At 40.8% G+C, this 14,310-nt stretch overlaps 1 protein-coding gene across 4 annotated transcripts in view; it reads left to right on the top strand.

Moving 5' to 3' along the window:
• FOCAD (focadhesin) overlaps positions 1–14,310 on the top strand; it is a 381,374-nt gene that overhangs the window by 83,893 nt on the left and 283,171 nt on the right. For 2 of the 4 annotated variants that reach the window (XM_002708074.6, XM_017340978.4), the window contains exon 8: positions 5,687–5,893. The exons of the other annotated variants lie outside the window; for them this stretch is intronic. In XM_002708074.6, the coding sequence (XP_002708120.1) occupies positions 5,687–5,893 (207 nt within the window). The remainder of the gene's footprint in view (positions 1–5,686; positions 5,894–14,310) is intronic. 4 annotated transcript variants of the gene reach the window in all.

A 14,310-nucleotide genomic window follows, 5' to 3' on the forward strand; every position in this document is an offset into this window, starting at 1 on the left:
TGTGATTCAACATTGTGCATTTTTTGATTGGTAGGAATTAAAACTTTTTTCGTTGAAGAAAGATTTATCAAGTAAGCTTCTCTTTGTGCTAGACACTTGGAGAGTACAGGACAAAAAGACCTTTTTGTGCCAATTTAAAGAAAAATGAAGGAAGGAGGGTGGGAGGAAGTGATGGAGGAAGGGAATATCATTATATTCTTAGAATTCTACCTACAAAGCACATTGAATCTGTAAAAAACTAATTAAAATTAAAATAATAATAATAAAAATACTGGATCAGTGTTATGGCAGAGCAGGTTAATCCACCCCTTGGACACCCACATTCCATATTGGATTGTCTGCAGTTGTTTCCTGCCTCAGCCTCCCCTTCTGATCCAACTTTCTGCACATACATCAGGGAAGCAGCAGATGATGGCTCAAGTATTTGGGTCCCTACCACCTGCATGGAAGACCCAGATGAAGTTCCTGGCTCCTGGCATTGCCTGGCCTTATTCTAGCAGTCAGTGTATTTGGGGAATGTCTCTTTGCCTTTTTAATAAATAAACATGAATAAATATTAAAAAAAAAAAAAGAAAGAGAAGTATGTCTGTGTGCAGATACAGCAGTGAGGATGCAAAGCTTGACCAGCTGATTGTTGGCTGGGTTCCTGTTTCCATGTGTCCCCTAAGGACGGATGCCATTGTCCCCATGAAACCTGTTCCTGAGAGCCCACAGTATAGTAAATAAGTTAAGACAAGTTTATTAAATCTTAAAATTCAAAGTATATGGATGGAAAGTGAGTAACAGAGGTGTTAATAAAGTGCTGAAGCGTTTTGGGGGTAAGGGTTGGGAGAGAAATTTTAAATAAAAGTTTTTTTTTTGTTGTTAGTATGTTGTGATTTTAGTGTAGTGATTCTGTTATCTTGATATCCCATAATTAGGTTTAGTTGTTTGGCTGGGATCCAAGCATCATGCAGCTTAGCTTTTGGAGGGAATCTGAGAATATATTTCATAGTGATCATTTGAGGTCACAGTTGACCTGCTTTAACTTTGTGTTAGCAAGGAGTGACTAGAGTGAGTCTTCCCTTTGTGACTCATAAATACGCTTTCTTGTAATCAAGGCAGAGAAAAGTTAATTAAAATGAATTCTCCTGTGGCATTTTCGAAAGGTTTGTTTTGTATAGGAAATAAAGCAACATATAGGTAGAGCATCTTGAACTGGGGTATATGTTTTACACTGTGCCTGAATTACCTGTTCTGTGCTCTTTGGTAAATGTATGCTTTCATCTTTAAGGACCTGTATTGACAAGCCTATATACTTCTAGAAATGAGATCTGAAGAATATTTCTGGGAATCTGGCTTTTTGATATAACTGAGATATGAAAAAAGGGACAAATTATCCAAAATTAGTGACATAGAAACATTCAATTACTTAACAAATTTGTTTTACTAGAATGAAGAACCTGAGAATTGGAAGTGGTCTTGGTAGCAATGTAAGCCAGTTTCCCACTCATTGCAGATGTTTTTAATGCTGTATAAAAGATGACTATCTATGACTAGTTGAATATTTTAGTGATAGGAATCATACTATTTTGCAAAGCAACCATATTTTCTGCCTGTACTTTTCATTGACTTTCCTTTTTCTAATTATCCATTAGCTTTTATTCTTCTCAGAACAAAATAAAAATACCCCATCTGCATCCTATCTTGTCTTGTTTTTCTCTCTTCTTTCCTGCCCATTCTTCTCTCTCTCCATCATTGTCATTCAGTTTCCATGTGAAATGGTTTCCAGACTTTTCTTAGTCCTTTGCCAGGACCTCTAGTTTATTACTGCTCAGAATGTGCTGCTATGAAATATTATTCTTAGAGTTGAATACAGAACTGACTCATACTGAGCACCAGGATAGAATCATATTTAATTGAAAAGAAAATGTTTTAGAAATACTCATGCCAACCGATTGCTTACTATGAAGGTGTGGTTAGTGAAATTCATATTTTGATTTCTTTACCAATTGCTTTTCTGTTTTATGTTTGTGGAATTCTCTTTTTCATTTTAATTATGACTCTTGTCATTTCACATGGACTTCATCTATTTATGCATAAAGATAGAACATTACATCAAAATTAGTCTTGTTAAGAATTTTATAATGTGGGGCCGGCGCTGTGGTGCAGTGGATTAAAGCCCCAGCCTGCTGTACGGGCATCCCATGTGGATACCGGTTCGAGTCCCGGCTGCTCCACTTCTGACCCAGCTCTCTGCTATGGCCTGCGAAAGCAGTGCAGGATAGCACAGGCCTTGGGTCCCTGCACCTGCGAGCGAGATCCGGAAGAAGCTCCTGGCTCCTGGTTTCGGATTGGCTCAGCTTGGGCCATTGTGGCCATTTGAGGAGTGAATCAGTGGATAGGAGACCTCTCTCCCTCTCTTTCTCTCTCTCTTTCTCTCTCTTTTTGTGTGTATAACTCTTTGAAATCAATGAAATAAATCTTATAAAAATTTTTTGTAATGATAAAGATCAGAACGCCTTTAATGGTAACTTTCTGACATTGTCTTTTGAATATATATATATATATATATATATTTGACAGGCAGAGTCAGACAGAGAGAGAGAGAGACAGACAGAAAGGTTTTCCTTTTGTTGGTTCACCCCCCAAATGGCTGCTACAGCCGGCGTGCTGCCGCCAGCGCACTATACCGATCCAAAGCCAGGAGCCAGGTGCTTCCTCCTGGTCTCCCATGTGGGTGCAGGGCCCAAGCACTTGGGCCATCCTCCACTGCCTTTCCAGGCCACAGCAGAGAGCTGGACTGGAAGAGGAGCAACCAGGACAGAATCTGGTGCCCCAACCAGGACTAGAACCTGGGGTGCTGGCGCCACAGGTGGAGGATTAGCCTAGTGAGCCGTGGCGCCAGCCTGAATATATTTTTTTATTATGGAAAATTTCAAGTATATACAAAATACACTAAAGTAAATATATTGTCAAATAAACATTTGACTTTATTTTTTTTCTTTAGAGATTTATTTATTTATTTGAAAGTCAGAGTTAGACAGAGAAGGAGAGGCAGAGAGAGAGAGTGGTCTTCCATCTGCTGGTTCACTCCCCAGTTGGCTGCAATGGCTGGAGCTGTGCTGATGTGAAGCCAGGAGCCAGGAGCTTCTTCGGGGTCTGCCACATGGGTGCAGGGGCCCAAGGACTTGGGCCATCTTCTACTGCTTTTCCAGGCCGTAGCAGAGAGCTGGATCGGAAGTAGAGAAGTCTGGACTTGAACCAGTGCCCATAGGGGATTCTGGCACTGCAGGTGGAGGCTTTACCCACTACGCTACAGTGCCAGCCCCTTTATTTGGTTTTAAATGTCTCTTTTCTTGGTGCGCTTTTGACTTTCCCACTATATGAAGGTATATAAGAAATTTATGGGAAATGAAATTAAAAGAAAAGTATGTTTCGTGCAAATGTTTTTAAAAGATTTATTTATTTATTTAAAGCCAGAAAGAGAGAGAGGGAGGGAGGGAGGGAGGGAGGTAGATATTTTCCATCCACTGATTCACTCATCAAATGGCTGCAACGGTTTGGGCTGGGCCAGGCTGAAACTAGGAGCTAGGAACCCTATCCAAGTCTCTTTGATAGGTGGTCCAAGCACTTGGGTCATTTTTTTTTTTTTTTTTTAGATTTATTTTATTTATTTGACAGAGTTAGACACACAGAGAGAAGGAGAGGCAGAGAGAGAGAGAGAGAGAGAGAGAGGAGAGAGAGGGAGGCTGGGCTTCCATCTGCTGGTTCACTCCCCAATTGGCTGCAATGGCCAGAGCTGCGCGGATCCAAAGCCAGGAGCCAGAACTTTTTCTAGGTCTCCCATGTGGGTGCAGAGGCCCAAGGACTTGGGCCATCCTCCACTGCTTTCCCAGGCCATAGCAGAGAGCTGGATTGTAAGTGGAGCCACTGGGACTCGAACAGGTGCCCTATGGGATGCTGGCACTGCAGGCAGTTGTCGCTCCCCCTCTTCGTGGAGGAGCAACACAGGACCCTGCGCTGTTCTTTCGTCTGCTCGGCCCTCCCCGGGTTTGCTGCTGGTTCTTCCCGGGTTGGCTACTATCCCTTCCACCTCCGTGGAAGGGCAGATCCCCCTGGCCACATTCCCCACTTCCGCAGGGGAGCAGCACACCGCCGGCCGGCTCTCTCGGGGGCTGCACAGGTGTTCCTTCAGATGTTCCCCCCAGATGTTCCCCATAGATGTTCCTGGAGCATGCCGTCTCTCTCCTCCTTTATAGTCCTCTTCCACCAATCCCAACTCGGCTGCCCACACGCCGAGTACGCTGCTCTCCTCCAATCAGGAGCAAGTCCTACAGTTTATTGGTTGAACTGGAGGCAGCTGCGTAGAAGCTGTTTTCTTCTCTCCCAGCGCCATATTGTGGGAGAGCAGATGCATAGAATAAGTCTTAATTCCAGTAACAGTCTAGTCCGGGTTGCTCCCCACAGGCAGTGGCTTTACTCACTATGCCACAGTGCCAGCTTGGGCTTTTCTACTGGCTTCCCATGTGCATTAGCAGGGAGCTGGATTGGAAGTGGAGCAGCTAGGACTTGAACCAGCACTTCAATATGGGATGCTGACCTTGCAGGCAGCAGCTTAACCTGCCTGCTGCCACAACGCTGACTCCTGATGTAAAACTTTGAAATCCAAGCATATGAATGATCTTCAGGAGGTTTGTGTAAAATACAAATTATGATGAAATATGCATCCATTTAAAAAAGGCCTTGTTCCCATTTAAAAAAGGAAATTACATTTTCCATGAACTTTTTGAAGTACTCTTGTATATTTATTTGTAAGAGAGTAAGATAATTAACTATTAGACTGTTTATATATCATTTTTATAATGATATTTTCTGCCATTTCTTCTCTTGTTATTTTAGTATCTCTTTTTCTGCTATTTGCTAAGAATTATTTTTTCTCTCCATGTATATCTGATAGTCATTTTGCGTTAGTATGGTAATAACCACTGGTGAAAGAAAGGTATACCTGGTCAACTGTAGGCTTCCTTCTTGATGAATTTAATGGATGCAAGGCTCCTGATTGAAGCAGATTGTTCATTGTTTGTAATCTCTGGAAAATGCCAATGTGTCTTTTAGCAGGACCATATCTTTATACTAACTCCAGAATTTTGATCAGAACAGCTGGATTTGAATTGAGCTTTTCAGGGGCACCCAAGTCCTTCCTAATACATCAGCCTCTGGAGAAGATACCCTATTGTTTGAATAGGTCAAGTGTGGACATGATGTTACTTAAGGCTGTCTGAGCAGGTCTCCTGCAGGAGAAGGGTTTAGTAGTGTGTCAGAATAGCCTTCTGACCCTGAACTACCAGCTATCTTTGCTGGAACTGCAGAAAGGAGAATTTATTTGGAGAACTCAAAACCAGCTTTAATTAATTTCACCCAACATCTTGACAATGTCAATGTAATTTGTCTTAAGACATCTGCTTGTAGAGAAGCTAGAAAAATAGATGAAAAAAATTTTTGCCAGGCATTAGCAACAAAAATAGTGACAAAATGAAGATGAAGAGTTGTATGATTTAACCTTCATTGAGTTATGGTAACTTTCTTTATCTCCTTTAAGACTTTTTGGTGTAGAGAAAAAGTAATTTATGTTAAAAGCTGCTTGTATGGCTTATCCTTTGATTTGCATGTTATTTTAATATTGAATAATGACATTTTTAAACAGATGAAAGATTTGATACAGACAACTGAAGTGATGGTGTTTATTGAAGAATTATATTTAAGCCTTTTGCGTCATCCTGTTTTCTGGAAAATTCATCTTGCTCAGCTGACCCTTCAACTGCTGTGTGTCTGTGAAGTCAGCTTACAGATAACTGGGGAATGCTCTTCTTTCATTCGCCTTTTAGAGCACAGTGTTGAAGTTTTGAAGGAGGTAAGGATAGTAAGAAAATTTAATGTATAGCTATCACTTAAATGAGTCTTGGTAACTGGAGGACTATTTATTGCTATTTATGACTATTTATTGTATATTACAGATGATTTGATCTAATACCATTATATCATACTACTAATAATATAACCTACTACAAAAATAAGAAGCATCAGATATTCTTTGGAGCATCAGTTAAGGATCTGCTTCTGTTTTTTTTTTTTTCCTTCATTTATCCATTTATAACACAAGTACTATATGTCAGGGTTCTATAGATTACATAGATGAAAAGGATGCATTTGATGACCTCAAGAGGCTTATAGACATGCAAATGAGTAATGATGAGTAATCATAGTATATAAGATCAATACTTTTATAGGTATATATTTAAAGATAATGGGAATACAAGTTAACGGAAGCAGAGTATGAGTTGGAAACTCAAGATTGAATAGGAGCTTGCTGGTACAGTCTCCAGGTTGGGAAGGGTGTTCCTGCTGGGCAAACAGCATGTGTCCGAAAACACAATTGTGAGAGAACAGGCAGGCACAACCTGTTCAGATAATTAGAGTTTGTGGAGTGGTTAAGGAGGGGGAAAGACTGGGTCTGTTTTCCATGCCGCACACGAGTTCATCTTTTATCTTCTAGGCAGTGTTGTGTTGTTAAGAGTCTTTTAGCAGAGAGCTGTCTTTATATTTTGTGTGTGGAAGATCATTTTTGTGAGAAAGTAGAGGAGGGTTTGAGGAGGGCAACACCAATAGAGCAAAATTGACAAGTGTCTTAGGTAGGCCTGCCATAACAAAATACCACAGACTGGGTACAGCAACAGAAATTTATTTCTCATAGTTCTGGAATCTGAGAAGTCCAAGGTCAGGGTGTTGGATTCCTGGTTTGGGCTGTATTCCTGGTTTGCAGGTGGTTTCCTGCCTTCTTACTGTGTCATAGTATGGTAGAGTTGTATGTGAGCTCCATGATGTTTCTTCTTACAGGGACACTGACTGAGCTGGATTAGGGCCCCCTTCTTATGACTTCATTTAACCTCAAGTACAACCTTTCTCCATATACAGTCACTTTGAGGGTTACTCTTTCATTTATTTTCTTCTAGAAAGCTTTTATTTAATGAATACAAGTTTCATAGGTACAGCTTTAGGAATATAGCGGTTCTTCCCATACCCATCCTTCCATCCACACTCCCATCCCACTTCCTACTCCCTCTCCCATCCCATCCCATTCTTAAGATTCATTTTTAATAATCTTTACATACAGAAGAGAAACTCTATACTAAGTAAAGATTTCAACAGTTTGCACCCACACAGACACACAAAGGATAAAGAACTGTTTGAAGGTAAGTTTTATAGTTAATTCTCATAGTACAACTCATTAAGGACAGAGGTCCTATATGGAGAGTAAGTGCACAATGACTCCTGTTGTTGATTTAACAATTGACATTCTTTTTTTTTTTTTTTTTTTTTTTTTGACAGGCAGAGTGGATAGTGAGAGAGAGAGAGACAGAGAGAAAGGTCTTCCTTTTGCTGTTGGTTCACCCTCAATGGCCGCCACGGCTGGTGTGCGGCGGCCGCACCGCGCTGATCCGAAGGCAGGAGCCAGGTGCTTCTTCTGGTCTCCCATGCAGGTGCAGGGCCCAAGCACTTGGGCCATCCTCCACTGCCTTCCCGGGCCACAGCAGAGAGCTGGCCTGGAAGAGGGGCAACCGGGACAGAATCCGGCGCCCCGACCGGGACTAGAACCCTGGGTGCCAGTGCCACAAGGTGGAGGATTAGCCTAGTGAACTGTGGCATCAGCCAACAATTGACATTCTTATTTATGATGTCAGTGATCACCCGAGGCTCTTGTCATGAGCCACCGACAATATGGAAGCCTTTTGATTCCACAAACTACATCAGTATTTAGACAGGGCCATAAGCAAAGTGGAAAGTTCTCTCCTCCCTTCAGGGAAAAGTATATCCTTCTTTGATGGCCTATTCTTTCCACTGGGATCTCACTGACAAAGACCCTTCATGTAGATCATTTTTTGCCATAATGTCGTGGCTTTCCATGCCTGAAATACTCTCATGGGCTTTGCAGCCAGATCTGAATGCCTTAGGGCTGATTCTGAAGTCAGAGTGCTATTTAGAGTGTTTGTCATTCTATGAGTCTGCTGTGTGGCCTGCTTCCTATGTTGTATCATTTTCCCCTTTTTAATTCTATCTATTGTTATTACCAGACACTTGGTCTTATATATGTGATCCCTTTGACACTTATTCCTATCTATATGATCGGTTACACACTTAATATGACCACTTTAACATGTAAGATGGTGTTAGTACCACCCAGCTTAATGGGATTTGGAGTCCCATAGCAAGTTTTTAGCTTTACCCTTAGGAGTAGGTCCGTGGGAATGTGTGCCGAACTGTAAAGCTCCTCCCTCAGTTACTCTTATTCTTATTGGGATCTCTTTTCAATTGAATTTAAATATCTGTGAACAATTCTGAATTAAGTAAAGCATTCAACCAATGGTATTAAGTAGAAAAAGAAAATAGTAAAAAAAATAAAATAATAAACTTTTCTTCGACACTCAAGACAAGGGCTGTTCAAGTCATTGCTTCTCATAGTGTCAGTTTCACTTCTACAGGTTCCTTTTTAGGTGGTCTGTTTGTTGTCACATATCAGAGAGAACATGTGGTATTTGTCCCTTTGGGACTGGCTTATTTCACTAAGTATATTGTTTTCCAGATTTATCCATTTTGTTGCAATTTATCAGATTTTTTTTACCACTGTGTAGTATTCCATAGAGTACATATCTCATACTTTCTTTATCCAGTCTCCCGTTGATGGGCATTTAGGTTGATTCCATGTCTTAGGTATTATGAATTGACTTGCAATAAACATGGAGGTGCAGATAGCTCTTTTATTTGCTGATTTCATTTCCCTTGGGTAAATTCCCAGGAGTAGGATGGCTGGGTCACATTGTAGTACTGTATTTAGATTTCTGAGGTATCTCCAGGCTGTCTTCCATTGTGGCTTTACCAGTTTGCATTCCCAACACAGTGGCTTAGGGTATCTTTTTTTCCCACATCCTCTTCAGCATTTGTTTGTTGATTTCTGTCTGAAAGCCATATTAACCAGGGTGAATTGAAACCTCATTGTGGTTTTGATTTGCATTTCCCTGATGACAAGTGTTCCTGAGCATTTTTTCATGTGTCTGTTGGCCATTTGGATTTCTTCTTCTGAAAAATGTCTGTTTAAGTCCATAGCCCATTTCTTAACTGGATTGTTTGTTTTGTTGTTATAGAGTTTCTTAATCTCTTTGTAGATTCTGGTTGTTAATCCTTTATCATTTGTACAGTTTGCAAAAAATTTCTCCCATTCTGTCAATTGCCTCCTCACTTTCCTGTTTCTTTTGTGTTACAGAAACTTCTCAATTTGAAGTAATTCTATTTGTTAATTTTGGCTTTGACTGCCTGCACCTCTGGGTATTTTCCAAGAACTCTTTGCCTGTGCCAAATTCTTGCAGGTTTTTTCCAATGTTTTCTAATAATTTGATGGAGTTGGGTCATACATTTAGATCTTTAATGCATGTTGAGTGGATTCTTGTGTAAGGTGTAAGGTAAGGATCTTGCTTCATACTTTTGCATATGGAGATCCAGTTTTCCCAGGACCATTTGTTGAAGAGACTGTCCATGCTCCAGGGATTGGAGGTAGTTCTTTTTTAAATGTCTGGTAAAATTCAGCAGTGAAGCCATCTGGTCCTGGGCTTTTCTTGGTTGAGAGGACTTTTATTACTGATTCAATTTCTGTCTTTGTTATGGGTCTGTTTAGGTTTTCAGTGTTTTCATGGCTCAAAATAGGTAGGCTGTATGTGTCCAGGAAGCTATCCATTTCTTCTGGGTTTCTCAGTTTGTTGGCATACATAGTACTTTGTAGTAATTTCTGATTTTTTAAAATTTCTGTGGTGTCATTTGTTACATTTCCTTCTTCATCTCTGATATAATCGATTTGGGTTTTCACTCTCCTTTTTTTTGGTCAGTTAGGCCAATATTGTATCAATTTTGTTTATGTTTTCAAAAAACCAGCTCTTCATTTTTTTTGCTCTTTTATAATTTTTTTTGGATTCAATTTTGTTTATTTCTTCTCTAATTTTAATTATTTCTTTTCTCCTACTAGTTTTAGGTTTGGTTTGTTGTGGTTTTTCTTGATCTTTGAGATGCATTGATAGCTCATGTATTTGTTGCTTTCCAATTTCTTAATTCACGCACCTATTGCTATAAGCCTTTCTCTTAACACTGCTTTTGTTGCATCCCATAAGTTTTGATATGTTGTGGTGTCGTCTTCATTTGTTTCTCGAAATTTTTTGATTTCTCCTATGACCAACTGTTCATTCAGGAGCATGTTGTTCAGTCTCCATGTGTTTGCATACGCTCTAGAGATTCCTGAGTTGCTGATTTCCAGGTTCATTCTGTGTGGTCCGAGAAGATGCATGGTATTTCGATTTTTTTGAATTTGCTCAGACTTGCTTTATGGCCTAGTATGTGGTCAGTCATAGAGAATGTTCCATGTACTGCTGAGAAGCATGTGTATTCTGCAACTGTAGGATGAAAAGTTCTGTAGATTTCTATTAGGTCCATTTGGTCCATAGTGTCATTTAAATCTGCTGTTTGCTTGTTGATTTTCTGTCTGGTTGATCTATCCATTGCTTAAAGTGGAGTATTGAAGTCCCCCAGTACTATTGTATTGGAGTATAAGTCTCCCTTTAAGTCCCTTAACATTTCTCTTAAATAACCAGGTGCCCTGTAATTAGGGGCATGTACATTTATAATAGTAACATCTTCCTGTTGAATTGATCCTTTGATCATTACATAGTGCCCTTCTTTGTCTCTATTAACAGTTTTTGTGTTAAAGTCTATTGTATCTGATATTAAGATAGCTACATCAGCTCTTTTTTGGTTTCTGTTGGCATGGAATATCTTTTTTCATGCCTGCATCTTTGTTTTTGAAATGTGTTTCTTGTAGGCAGAAAGTAGATGGGTTTTGTTTTTTAATCCATTCACCCAGTCTGTGTCTTTTAACTGGGGTTTGAGGCCATTTACTTTCAAAGTGACTATTGATAAGTAATGAGTTTGCCTTGTCATTTTTTCAAAAGAATTTCTATTTTTTTTTTTACAATTTTTTTTTTGACAGGCAGAGTTAGACAGTGAGAGAGAGAGACAGAGAAAAAGGTCTTCCTTCCATTGGTTCACCCCCCAAATGGCTGCTATGGCCAGCACGCTGCGCCGATCCAAAGCCAGGAGCCAGGTGCTTCCTCCTGGTCTCCCATGCGGGTACAGGGCCCAAGCACTTGGGCCATCCTCCACTGCCTTCCCGGGCCACAGCAGAGAGCTGGCCTGGAAGAGGAGCAACCGGGACAGAATCCGGCGCCCCGACCGAGACTAGAACCCAGGGTGCCGGCACTGCAGGCGGAGGATTAGCCAAGTGAGCCATGGTGCCGGCCAAGAATTCTTATTTTTAAGTTTGAATTTCCTTTGAGCTTTTACTGTGATATTTTCTTCCTTTAGCTTTTTTCATTGTGATGACCATGTTTCTGAGTTTCTGTATGCCACACATCTTTAAGCATCTTTTGTAGGGCTGGATGAGTGTTAACAAATTCTTTAAATTTATGTTTGATATGGAAGTTCTTTATTTCAACTTCATTAATAAATGAGAGCTTTGCAGGGTACAATATTCTGGGATGATAGTTTTTTTTTCTCTTATGATTTGGACAATTCTTCCTAGCCTGTAGGTTTCTGATGAGAGTCTGCTGTGAGTCTAATTGAAGATTCTCTGAAAGTAATCTGGCATTTCTCTCATGCACATTTTAGAATCTTCTCTTTATCTCATGCACATTTTAGAATCTTCTCTTTATGTTTTACTATGGTGAGTTTGATTACAATGTGTCGTGCTGAGGATGTTTCCTGGTTATGTCTATTAGGAGTTCTGTGTGTTTCCTGTCCTTGTATGTCCCTTTCTTTCTCCAAACTAGGGAAATTTTCTGTTATTATTTCACTAAAAAGGCCTTCTAATCCCTTCTCTCTTACCATGCCTTTAGGAACTCCTAGAACCTGTATATTGGGTCTTTTTATAGTATCCTGTAGATTCCCAGCAGTGTTTTTTAGTTTTCTAATTTCCTCTTCTTGTCTTTGGTTTGACTGTATAATTTCTTGTGCTTCATCTTCTGTCTGATATTCTCTCTTCTGCCTCAACAATTCTGTTTTTAAGGCTTTTCACTGCATTTTTTATTTGTCATTGAATTCTTGATTTCATTTGGATTTCTCTTTAAGATCTCAATTTCATGGGAGAAATTTTCTTTCATGTCCTATAAGAATTTTAGTAATTCATGCCTGTGCTTCTGATTTTTTCTATGTAATCTTATAATCAATTTTTTGAATTCCGTTTCTTGTATTTCTTCCATCTCATCATCTTCACAATGTAGTATTGAAGTGTCGTATTCTTTTGGGGGCATCATGTTGTCTTCCTTATTCTTGTTTCTTGAATTGTTGCTTTTGTCGGCATTTGTGGAGAAATTTGTTGATTTTTTCTTTTTTTTTTTCTTTTTTTGCTGTGGCAGCTTTTATCTTTGTACTATGATTCTGTAGATAAGTGGAATGTCTGCTTTCAGTGTATCTCTAGAGGCCTGTAGTGGGTGTGGCCAGAGAGCTCTGTTCAGTTCTCCAGGGATAAGGGTGTGCCTAAGGTGACATACCCAGTTTTGGGTTGGTAAAATCTCTCTCTCTCTCTTTAATCATAAGGGAGGTATATTCTTCACAGCTGAGCTCCTCTCCTCCATGGAGACCAGCGCCTGAGAGCTAGCCACACTGGGTATAATATTTGTCTGCTCTTTCCCAAAGACCACAACAGAGGATCTTTGCAGTCCTCAGTGTAAGTTCAGTTTCCCCAGCAATGTCTCTCACCAACAAACCAGGATACCCTGAACATGTGGTGTCTCCCACTGTGACTGCCCAAAGTCCCAGTCACACCATGAGTCCTCCCACACACCCTCAGTTTTTTTCACAGTCCCGGTACAGAAGCCTCATACAGTCATAAGCTCCTAGCCTCCTGTTAGTTCTCCCCATCAGAGTCAGGGTCTCCACTTGTCTGGTTTTTGGTCACAGACACGAGCTGGTACAGGTGTTACATATGTCCAAAATGGCACCCACTCTTTTGGCATGTTACAGGATGCCGTTGTCTTGTTAATTTATTTTTTTTTTCTCCTCTAGTTTGGCTGGTACACTATCTCCCACGGGGCTCCAAGTTGGCTTCCCTCTAGGCTCTTCCTGCAGCTTTTTTGCTGGTGGCTTGGGCTGCTGTGATCTGGTCTCACCTCACTTTCCAATGCTGGTGTGTAGGCTCTGGGCTGCTGGAGTCCTGAGCTATGGGCACACACCCTCCATGTAGGTCCACCATGTCCTTCTAATTTCAGCAGAGTTTCCTCTGCCGTTTTCTCCCTAACTCTTCTCTGAGACTACACTCTCTCCACTCTCTTTAAACTGTCTTCTTCTGGGCTAGAGCAGTAAGGTCCCTCCCTACTCTTCCATCTTGAATTGGTGCTTTTGTTTTTCAGCATTTGTGGAGAAATTTGTTGATTTTTTCTTTCTTTTCTTTTTTTTTTTTTTACAGTGCCCCCCCATAACTTCCCTCCCACCCACATCACTTCCATCTCCCACTCCCTGTCCCGTCCCATTCACATCAAAATTCATTTTCAATTATCTTTATATTCAGAAGATCAATTTAGTATATATTAAGTAAAGATTTCAACAGTTTGCACCCACACAGAAACACAAAGTGTAAAGTACTGTTTGAATACTAGTTATAGCATTAATTCGCATAGTACAACACATTAAGGACAGAGATCCTACATGGGGAGTAAGTGCACAGTGACTCCTGTTGTTGACTTAACAATTGACACTCTTGGCTGGCGCTGCAGCTCAATAGGCTAATCCTCCACCTAGCGGCACTGGCACACCGGGTTCTAGTCCCGGTCGGGGCGCCAGATTCTTTGCCGGCTGGCCCTCTTCCAGGCTCTCTGCTGTGGCCCGGGAGTGCAGTGGAGGATGGCCCAAGTGCTTGGGCCCTGCACTCGCATGGGAGACCAGGAGAAGCACCTGGCTCCTGCCATCGGATCAGTGCGGTGCGCCAGCCGCAGCACGCTGGCCGCGGTGGCCATTGGAGGGTGAACCAACGACAAAAGGAAGACCTTTCTCTCTGTCTCTCTCTCTTACTGTCCACTCTGCCTGTCCAAAAAAAGACACTCTTGTTTATGGCGTCAGTAATCTCCCTATGTTGTTTTTTATTTATTTATTTATTTTTTTATTAATACTCAGGTGTGCTGTCTCCAGGAGACCAGAGTCTAGCTGATGAATCATCTGAATGGGGGAAGAGAAACCAAATCA

Source organism: Oryctolagus cuniculus, chromosome 1, assembly GCF_051225735.1.
Source record: "Oryctolagus cuniculus isolate XC-2025 breed Fujian yellow rabbit chromosome 1, ASM5122573v1, whole genome shotgun sequence".
NCBI classification, from domain to species: domain Eukaryota; kingdom Metazoa; phylum Chordata; class Mammalia; order Lagomorpha; family Leporidae; genus Oryctolagus; species Oryctolagus cuniculus.